Raw genomic sequence first — 10,899 nt, forward strand, 5'->3', positions numbered from 1 at the left:
GATGCCATATTTTATATCTTCATGCCTATCCCTTAACTTTTTATTGTAGTTATAGTTCATTTTACAATTTTTGTCTTTTAACTTTTATACTAGGTTATTTAAGTGGTTGATCCACAGCCTTTACTACTTTTCTTTAACACTTCTTTTAAGGTCAGTTTAGTATTTATGAACTCAGTTTTTGCTTGTCTTCTTGCGGGATTTTACAGAGTGAAGCAAGACACCGAGGCTATGTGCAGAAAGCAGCATTTACTTGTTCTGGCACACCCAGCAGATTAGTATCCAAAGACTGAGCCCTGAACAAAGCAGGGCAATCTGTTTATACTTTTTTGTTAACTTTCTATACATCAGGCTTTCTTTGTCCCCAAAATAAGGTAACAAGGAAGGTAGAATGTGATTTGATTGGCTATTCTTCTTTCATGGCCTCTGGGCCATTCTTAGAGTTACAAGGGCTCCATAGTAACAGAGGTAGACAGGAAACTTGCAAGAGGAGTTGCGGAGTAAGCAGACACATATAGATAACAACTGGGCCCAGCTACATTCCTCTCCAGCCGAGCCATGGCCCCTGGGTCCTAAAGCTCCCAGAGTTCCCACCACAGTCTGAGAAGTTCTTTCTCTCTCCTTCAATTCCAAATGATAACCTGGCAGAGTAGTCGGTTTTTTTCCTTTCAGCACTTTAATTATATCACGCCATTGCCTTCTGCTCTGCAAAGGTTCTGCTGGAAAGTCAGTTGATAACCTTTGGGGAGTTCCCTTGTATGTGACTCTTTGTTATTCTCCTGCTGCCTTTAGAATTCTGTCTTTGTCTTTAACGTTTGCCACTTTAATTATAATATGTCTTGGTGTGGGTCTCTTTGGGTTCATCTTGCTTGGGACTCTCTGTGCTTCTTGTACCTGGATATCTGTTTCATTCTTCAGGCTCAGTTTTCAGGCATAATTTCATCAAATAAGTTTTCTACCCCTTTCTCTCTCTCTTATCCTTCTGGGACCATATAATGTGAATGTTGATATGCTTGATGTTCTCACAGAGGTCCCTTAAACTATTCTTATTTTTTTTAATTTGTTTTTCTTTTCACTGTTCTGGATGAGTGATTTCTATTATTCTATCTACCAGATTGCTTATGCATTCTTCTGAATCATCTAATCTGCTAATCCCCTCTAGTGTTGTTTTCATTTTAGTTATTGTATTCTTCAGCTCTGACTAGTTCTTTTTTGTATTTTCTAGATCTTCATTAAAATTCTCACTGTGTTCACCTGTTCTTTTCCCAAGTTCAGTTACAATTGGTTCGAACTCTTTATCAGGTAAATTATTTCTGTTGCATTCAGGTTTTTTTCAGGGGTTTTTTCTTTTTCTTTTGTTTGAAACATATCCTTCTATCTTCTTATTTTGTTTAATTTTCTCTGTGAAATTAAGTGAAGCAGTCACCTGCCCTGGTCTTGAAGGCACGTCCTTTTGAGGAAGCAGCCCTGTGCCGTGTGTGTGCCCAGTGGCCATCACTGCCTTATTGGGGGTGGAGTCTGGCCCAAGGAGCTGGAGCAGGAGCCCTGAGGGAATTGGGTCTCTCCCAGGTGTGATGGCAGTCTCCACTCTGGTTTGGGCCATGGCTGGAGTGTGAGATCTTGGGGCCTTCTTCTGTGATGGTTTCACTTTTTACACCCGTGTACCTACCTTTGTGATAGGCTGGGTTGGGCCTCAAGGGGTTGCTGCCACACCACTGGGCTTGTCCCATCCCCTCCCATGTGTGCACAGAGATGCCCTCTCCAGAGATGGAGGTCTGTACCCTAGAGCTAGCCTCCCTCCCTTCTGAGAGTGTGCACAGGGACAGATGCTCTGGTGGTGGCTGTCTCCACTCTTGAGCTAGTCTTGCTCCCTCCCAAGTGTGTGCACCAAAACATGCGTTGGTAATGGCTAATTTCACCCTGGTATAGAAGCAGGAACAGGGCCAACCTGGCTTCATTCCCGAAAGTGTGCACACCCTCATTGGCAATGGCAGTGTGTACCTTAGTAGAGAGAAGGACCAGAGCCATAGGGGCTGGAGCAGGGGCCCAGGGTGGGCTGGGGGCCACACGGGGGCGATCCTGGCAAGCCCACCAGAGCAGCCAGCAGCTTTTAATCTGCTGCCTTTGTGCTATGACTGGGAGTAAGCGAATCTGCGTGTGTGTGTGTGTGTGTGTGTGTGTGTGTGTAAGAGCAGACTCTCAGTTTCTTATAGCCCTCCAGTAATCCCCACTGGTTTTCCAGTTAAGGGGGCTTGTCTTGCCAGTATTGGAACCAAAAGGCTGGGGCGCCGAATATGTAGTTCGAAACCCTCACTCCCCAGGGAGGATCCCTGAGCCTGTAATATATTCTCCTCTTCTGTGTCCTCCCTTCCTACCAGACTCTATGTGGATCTTTCTTTATGGCTTTGGTTGTAGAAGAATAATTCTGCAAGTACCCAGGTTGATTTCAGTAAGAGTCACTATATATGTAGTTGTAGTTTTCATATGTTCTTGGAGGGAGGTGAGCCCAGCATCTTACTCTACCATCTTGATCTCTCTCCTTGCAAAGTGTTCTTCAGTTGGGGCTTAACTGATATTTTTTCATAATTAAAATAAGGTTATATTTTTTTGGTAGGAATACTACACTAATTATACTGTGTGCCTCTCAGCCTAAATACCATAAATATGTATAATTGTTTAAGGGAGTGTCCTCCAGTTTTCTCAATTATAAAGTCACATTTGCCCTTTTATAGTTAATAAATATCTTATGGAGAGATGATTTGGGACTATGTAAAACCTTATTTCTCATCAAGAAAAAGTTTGACAATGTTGGGTTATAATCATCCTGAGAGTCAATTTAACACCATACACCAAAAGTTATTGTACCTTTTAACACAGTACTTTTTCTACAGCAAATAAGTCTTTAAAAATTAGTATCATTAAAAAGTTCTATTCAGGAAAATGAACACGTTGTTATTTGTAGTATAAAAAATCAGAAACAATCTAAACATCTAACAGAAAAATGGCTAGCTAAGTAACAGTAAGAGAAAATATTTAAGTGACTACTGTGAAGTTATTAAAGATGAGAGGCTTTTTTTTATTATTTATTTATTTATTATTTATTTATTTATTGGCTGTGTAGGGTCTTCGTTGCTGCATGCAGGCTTTCTCTAGTTGCAGCGAGCAGGGACTTCTCTTGTTGCAGAGCACCGGCTCTAGGCACGTGGGCTTCAGTAGTTGCAGCACACAGGCTCAATAATTGTGGCTCACAGGCTCTAAAGTGCAGGCTCAGTAGTTGTGGCACACAGGCTTAGCTGCTCTGTGGCATGTAGGATCTTCCTGGAGCAGGGATCAAACCGGTGTTCCCTGCATTGGCAGGTGGATTCTTAACCACCGCCACCTAGGAAGCCTGAGAAGCTTTTAGAATAAGGCTAGAATTAACAGGCCCTGGGAACTGTCCTTCATCCCATGCTGCCCTTCAGTTTGGATTTAGCATCATTTAACCCAAAGATCAATATCAAGACCCAGCCTTTATTTCTCAGCTATCTTCATTGTCCTGCTCCACAGCCTCTTCATGGCCTTCTTCACGTCAGCATTTCTCAGGGAGTAGATGATGGGATTGAGGAGCGGGGTGAGCACCGTGTAGAACACGGCCACCATCTTGTCCACAGGCAGGACGGTAGAAGGTCTCAGATAGATGAAGACGCAGGGCGCAAAGAACAAAGTGACCACCGTGACGTGGGACCCACAGGTGGAGAGGGCCTTGCGCCGCCCCTCAGAGCTTCGCATTCTCAGATGGAGCAAGATGACCACATAGGAGGCTAAGAGGACCACGAAGCTGACGACAGACAGGGTCCCCCCGTTGGCAACGATCAGCAGACCGACGAGGAAGGTGTCAGAGCAGGCAAGTCTGAGCAGGGGAAGCACGTCACAGAAATAGTGGTCAATCACATTGGGGCCACAGAAGGGCAAGTGGAAGATGAGGAGGATTTGGGCCAAGGAGTGCGCTAATCCCCCCACCCATGCCACTCCCACCAGGAAGGCACACGCCTGTGAGTTCATGATGGCGGTGTAGCTGAGGGGCTTGCAGATGGCCACGTAGCGGTCATAGGCCATCACGGTGAGCAGGAAGATCTCAGTGACAGCAAAGAAGTGGAAAAAGAAAACCTGGGTCATGCAGCCCCACAGAGATATGGCTTTCCTTTCAGCCAGCAGATCTGAGATGAGTTTGGGGGTGGTCCTAGAGGCGTAGCAGATCTCCACAAAGGACAGGTGGCTGAGGAAGAAGTACATGGGGGCACCAAGGCTTCTGCTGGTCAGGACAGTGAGGACAAGGAGGAAGTTCCCCAGCAGGATTGCTGTGTACAAGAGCAGAAATGTCACAACGCAGACCTTCTGCACCTCCTGATTGGGAGAAAGTCCCAGAAAAATGAATTCTGTCACATTATGTGTGTAAGCCATGAAGTCATCACCAAGAGGCAATATTTGGGTAGGGTGATCTGAAATGATAAAAAACAAAACACTTCTGCATTAAATGGATATTTTATATAAAAATGCCTTGCATGTCTGAGAAGCTTATTAGCTAGATGAGTACGAGTTAGTTATGTATAGAGGAAGGGAAGAGGACTCCAAGAAAGCAGTAGAAGGAATGCAAAGCTATGAAAATTCATCAAGTGAAGCTGGAATAAAGTGGAGAACAGCAACCACAAAGCTGGAGGTAGAATCTAGAACCAGTTCATAAAGGATGACTATGGACTTTGGGGTTTTCTCAGCAGACAATGGGGAATCATCAGGAAAGTCAGTCAACTGCAAAGTCAAATCACTTTGTATGTAGAGGTTGGACGAGTGGACTAGAGGTTGAACTGAGAGAAACCTATGAGGAAATTAAATGCCTCATCGGACGACGGAGGGTAGCAAAGATAGTGTGGTGTCTCCATAACAACTGTCTCTCTATTGCCTTTCAAAGCTTCTGTCTTTTGCCTGCAGATTTCCTGCATCCCACTTCCTTTTGCTCCTTTTCCATTTTTGGTTTGCAGAATAGGATTCCCACCTCTCCATATACCCTTCAGAGCCTTCTGAAGAAACGTCCCCTGACACTCAGCAGCCCCTCTTCTTTCTGCTTCTGCTCCTAATTGTCTTCTTCCACACCTGATCACTAAGTGACCTAGTTCCTTCCCAAGGCCCAGTTCGATCCATTAACCATTCTTCTCTTTACTGATACCTTATTTTCCTCCAATCATATGTCCCCCAGTGGCAGCAGAAGTACAAACTACCTCTCCACCCAAACTGCCCACTCGTGCCGTGACACACCCTTCTCTGAAGTCCAACCTTCCAACACCTCAAAGCATCACCAAGATTGTACATTGACTAATTAGCAGACTATCCTCATCCATGCTGGATTTGTCCAAGGTGACTGAGATCAGTGTGTATCCACATAGTCCCTCGTACAGTTAGACTCCAGGGCACCTGAGACTAGGAGTCACACGATATCCACTCATGCCACCAAGATTCCTTCCTTGAGCACTGGGGACAGGCCCGGGTGATTAAGGACGATCATGAGCCACCACCATGAAGAAGTCACCGACAGAGTTTCTGATTGCAGAGACCAACAGCAGGCAGAGACCAGCCCTAAACTCTCAGATCAGCTTGGGAATTTTACCAAATCACTCATGCAAGAAAGCACTGCTGGCAGTCTGGACTCCTCGGTTTACATCCCAATATCTTCAGGTGGTAACTTATCTAGGAAGTTCTTTAACCTCTCAGAGACTCAAGATCCAAACTGTTCCATGGAGATAAAATCTACCTCACAGGTAGATGCCATACATCTCCCTCCAAGTCCACCCCAGGAAAAGTTAAGTCCTCATCCACTGTGCTGCCTTGGAAGCTTCTCAGAGGCAGGAAATCCATCTCCCCAGTCAATAGACCCTTACAGTCAGTGGCCCTCTTCTCTCAGGATGTTTTGGAATCACAGCACTGTACACACTGCCTTATAGTTGTGTTGTGTGACCATCTGCTCCACTAAACTATGAATTTGTTGAGGGCAGAGATTATATCCTGCTCAATACTCCATCTCCAGTGCTCACTGAATATCCTGCACAAAATAGCATTCACTACATGTGCACAGGATGAACAGTGGATGTAAATCGTTCCTAGTCTCCTTGGCACAGCATTTGGTACATCATAAGTGTTCAGCAAATGTAGAAAGGATAAAGGTCCGCAAGGACCAAGACCATATATTCTGCATTCCTGAATCCCATGTCTAGACTGTGCTTGCCTCAGTCAAAGACCAGACCAATGTGAGAGCACTTTGTGTTGTAAAATGCCACAGGCTTCCAGGCAGCATTCCCTTTGCTTTCAAAGTGAAATTGTAATCATCACATGCACACAAAATAAAACTCACCCCAGTGTTTCTGTGGCTTTGCTGTCTCACCACGGCTCCATTTTCTGCTCTGATCACAGAGGGCAAATAGTGCCCTGAGAGCATCCCTCACCCAGGGCAGGTTTCCCAGTTACTCAGTCTGAAGGCGTTAAGGCCAAGCCATCAACCAGAGCTCACACATCTCAGGAGTCGCATGATGGAGGGTCTGCTCCCTGCAGCCTTAGGCTTGGGAAAGCTGAGACTAACCAGTGGGTCTACTGCATCTGATTAAAAACAAGAGCTCAGTAGACTTGCCTTCCTCGTGCTCCAGAGAGAAGTAAGCAGTCTGGCAGCTCAGCCTGAGTTCACTCTGCTGAGAGATACCGGGGGGGAAGGCATGATGAGCAAGTGGGAGAAGATTGGTCCCCAGAGAGCCATGCCTTTCTTCTTCCTAATCAGGCAGATACCTCGTGGGAAGCAGGACCTAGAAACTAACATCTCAAACTTCCTTCTAGGTAATATAACTTCAGAAATCAATAGGAAATGTTAATTTCACCCAGAATTCACAGGGCACTTCGGCTATGGGGCTCTATGCTGTCCAGAGGTCAATCGAGGTCAATACAGCTCTTGTTTATCATGAACTCAGTCATGCGGCTTTCCATGAAATGACACCATTCCAAGGACGCATCCAAGGAATATGGGCCACAAGTGTCAGAAACTGACATAGCACTTCTCCTGGCCTTTGCTGTGTGTGAAGGTGTGGAACAGTGGTTCTTAACCATGGATGATTTTGCCTCCGAGAGGATATCTGGCAATATCTGGAGGCATTTTTCACTGTTCCAACATGGGTGGGGGGGAAGTGGCAGAGGCCAGAGATGCTAAGAAACATCCTACTATGCACAGGACAGCGCCCCCAGCAAAGACCATCTGAGCCAAATCACAATACTACTGTTATTGAGATACCCTGCTAACGAGGAAACAAAATTTGTCTACATGGGCATTTATTAAACCTGGATATTGGTTACACGTGAGTTGATTAATCTGCTTTGCCCTCACCTGTGTTAAATTTTCTGTTACGAAAAGTTTTCAAATGCCGTGATGATGCTTTGTAAGAGCAGTGTGCTGCCCACCAGTGCTACTCACAAATGTCACCAACTCAGCCTTGATTTAAAATTAAAGTTGAAACAAAATGCCAAGTTTCAACTCGTGATTAAGAGAAAATTATGATCAGGTATTTTTCATTGTTTTAAAGGTTTTCATACATTTGTTTTTGAGAGTGCAAACCCTGAGTTAATTATTATCCTTTATATTGAAAAAAAAAAAAACACCAGGAAGGAGATGAGCAAATAATTATATAAAAGCTCCAAGTAATTAAGTAAAACTATATTTATTCTGTACTTCATCATTAACTTGAGTTTCTGTGAAAGTCTGTCAGTCAAAATCTTTTCTATACTGAAAGATTTGGTTTCATAAATCTAAGGAAGATAGATAGGTTTTTAACATGAGTCTATGAATGTTTGTTGTAGGAAACCATGTTTGTTAAAATTTGTGGTATGAGACTCTTTGTTCACCTAGAGTTATAAATTGCATTTTTCATAAAAGGTTGATTTTTTTTCCCTAACCTGATGAAGATTAACCTATTGACTATGGCCACACGTCCCCAGTTCTAATTAAACCCCACCCTTATAAAAGAAGTATGGATTCTTTAAGAATCAGGGGTAGACTGAAGCTCTGGCAGCCACCCTGGACCGTGAGGGTGGTGGACAGAGGATAACACTGAAGTGTCAGGCATCTGCCTCTCTGACCCTGGGGCCGTTATACCAACCAGCCCTGGGATGCCTTTGACGTCTTCATGTAAGAGGGACATAAACTTTTAACATGTTGAAGCCACTGCTGTTATCTGGGGAATTGGGGGTGGTATACTGCCATGCTTAACCCTAACTAATAAAGTCCGAGATTCATGAAAGAGTACTTACCAAATATTTAGTAAATATAATTATAAAAAGAAAAAAAAAGAATTAGGGACAGAACTACACAACTTTCACCTTAACAAAAAGTTATTTTGCAAGTTAACATGAAGACATGAATTGGTCTTCCAAAATAAAATGAAAAATAAAATGAAAGCCGCTCTCTCCCTTCGTGTGAGCAAACAGTCCCCAGAGCTGCTGTTGACCTCTAGCCGCCGTGAGGGGACACCAGGAGGATGGAAGAGGCACCAACCAGAGGCTCAGGCATCACAGGGATAAACACCCCTGGGACCACAGACTTCTCGCTGAGTAACCCATAAATGTTACGATGGCTTAAGCCAGGGGCTGGCAAACTTTTTCAGTAAAGTGTTACATAAAAAATATACAAGTTTTGCCAACCATACAGTCTCTGTCCTAACTACTCAACCACGCCACTTTAACACAAAAACTGCCACAGATAAAAAGTAAAATCATGGCGTGACTGTAGTCCAATAAAACCTTATTTATGGGCAATAAAATCTGAATTTCATATAACTTTTATGTATCACAAAATATTATTCTACTTTAATTTTTTTCAGCAACTTAAACATGTCAAAGCCTTCCTTAGGTCACAGGTCATACGAAAACAGACAACAAGTTGGCTTAAGCCATACCTCGAGGCCCAGATAACAACTGTCTAGAAAGAGAAGGGTCTTGTAAAACTGCTCAGATTAAGATATTAATGGTTCATAATAGGTTTATTATATTTCACCTCCACAGACCTTCCATTCTAACAATGCCCTTCTCCCATGAAGCAGCTGCTACTGTGGACTCTTAGGCATTGGATTCAGGCTCATGAAGTGCGGAAGCTAAAACGAAGCATCGATAGGAAAGCCTTCCTGGGGCTCCCTCCAGAGCACATGGATAGAAAGGGAAAGAACAGAACAGAAACCTCTTTTTCCCAGCACCACAATCTTTCCACACACCACAGCATAACCCTGAGAAGCAAGGGACATGAACCCAAGGTTTTATAGGTAGAAGATGATAGAGTGGGAATTCCAACCCAGGTGACCCCTCCCTAAAATCTGCGCTCTGGATACCTTAGACCATGAGGAGAAGCAGTCATGCAGCTCAGTGCTCGACATTCTCCAAAATATAGACCGCTATGAAAGGGTTCTGATGTATATAATGGAATAGAAAACGCTCATCTAAAATACAACAAAAGACGTGCACAGGTGAACTTTCGCTCTATTCCTTACAGTTGATTAAAATCAAAATGAATATTTAGTCACCATACACATGCTAATTTTTTAACAATTTCATTTTTATTCCACCCCTGAGTTCACGTTCCTGCCCCACAACCTCCTCAAGGCGATTTTCATCTCAGCATTTCTGAGGGTGTAGATGATGGGGTTCAGCATGGGGGTGACCACCGTGTAGAACATGGCCACCCGTTTGTCCGCAGTGAAGGTGGAGGGGGGCCGCATGTAGAGGAAGATGGGGGGTCCGAAGAACAGCGTGACCACCGCGATGTGAGAGGCACAGGTGGAGAGGGCCCTGCGCCTCCCCTCTGCTGAACGGTTCCTCAGGTTGACCAGGATGACAATGTAGGAGGTCACCAAGATAAGCAGGGAAAATATAGACAATACTCCACTGTTGGCCAACACAACAGCCCCCTCCACAGAGGTGTCAGTGCAGGCGAGCTTGAACAAGGGATGGAGGTCACAGAAGTAGTGGTCGATCACGTTGGGACCACAGAAGGATAACTGGAGAGTCACAATGATCTGAACCATGGAGTGAAGAAAGCCCCCCAGCCAGGAACCAGCCACCACACGGTGACACACAGGCCGGCTCATGATGGTTGTGTAGTGGAGGGGTTTGCAGATGGCCACGTAGCGGTCGTAGGCCATTACTGTAAGCAGGAAGATCTCAGCAACTCCAAAGAAGTGAAAGAAGAATATCTGAGCCACACAGCCCTCCAGGGAGATGGTTTTAATCTTGGAAAGTAAGTCTGTGATGAATTTAGGGACAACAGTGGAGGAGTAGCTGATCTCCACCAGAGACAGGTGACTAAGGAAGAAGTACACGGGGGAGTGAAGGTTCTTACTGACTTTGACCGTCAGAACAATGAGGCCATTGCCCACCACTGTGGCCAAGTACACGGGAAGAAACACCACAAAGCACACTCTCTGCACCTCTGGATCCTGGAAGAGACCGGTGATAATTAACTCAGTCACATTGTTGGCACTCACCATGGAATCCATTCGGGTATACCGGATGCAAGCTACTGAGAGACCTGCAATAAAACAAAGACGGATATAACACTTTCACCTTATTTATAGCATATTAGGCCGTGTAAACCACTTTATGATACAGTTATTATGATATCATTCATTTAGCCAATATGAACTCATTCAGCATTAAATATGACCAATCTAACAACAATTTATATACTAGAAACCTAAGGCTCAGATAATTGGTTATTTACCCAGCATCACCCAGAAAGTAGTGAATTCTGGGACTCAGAACCAGGCTTTCTGACTTCAGCCAGGATTCTTTCTAGTTCATTACAAATATTCTGATTTGGGGGAGTCATCCAAGCTCAGAGCTTGTTTTTTT

The 10,899-nt window shown here is 44.3% G+C and overlaps 2 protein-coding genes across 2 annotated transcripts; both read right to left on the reverse strand.

Moving 5' to 3' along the window:
* Positions 1-3,507: 3,507 nt before the first annotated feature.
* LOC130861587 (olfactory receptor 4X2-like) lies at positions 3,508-4,437 on the reverse strand. Its single transcript, XM_057750618.1, has one exon. It carries the CDS (start codon positions 4,435-4,437, stop codon positions 3,508-3,510), a length of 930 nt encoding a protein of 309 aa, XP_057606601.1.
* A 5,168-nt stretch (positions 4,438-9,605) lies between these two features.
* Positions 9,606-10,535, reverse strand: LOC130861570 (olfactory receptor 4B1-like). The gene has a single exon (XM_057750584.1). The coding sequence runs from the start codon at positions 10,533-10,535 to the stop codon at positions 9,606-9,608; it is 930 nt and encodes a 309-aa protein (XP_057606567.1).
* Positions 10,536-10,899: the final 364 nt, after the last annotated feature.

The sequence above is a fragment of the Hippopotamus amphibius genome, chromosome 9, assembly GCF_030028045.1.
Source record: "Hippopotamus amphibius kiboko isolate mHipAmp2 chromosome 9, mHipAmp2.hap2, whole genome shotgun sequence".
NCBI classification, from domain to species: domain Eukaryota; kingdom Metazoa; phylum Chordata; class Mammalia; order Artiodactyla; family Hippopotamidae; genus Hippopotamus; species Hippopotamus amphibius.

What these genes read in the sequence shown, in the direction of transcription:
- LOC130861587 (XM_057750618.1), bottom strand. Translation starts at nt 4,437, where the DNA reads ATGGCTTACACACATAATGTGACAGAATTCATTTTTCTGGGACTTTCT.
- LOC130861570 (XM_057750584.1), bottom strand. Translation starts at nt 10,535, where the DNA reads ATGGTGAGTGCCAACAATGTGACTGAGTTAATTATCACCGGTCTCTTC.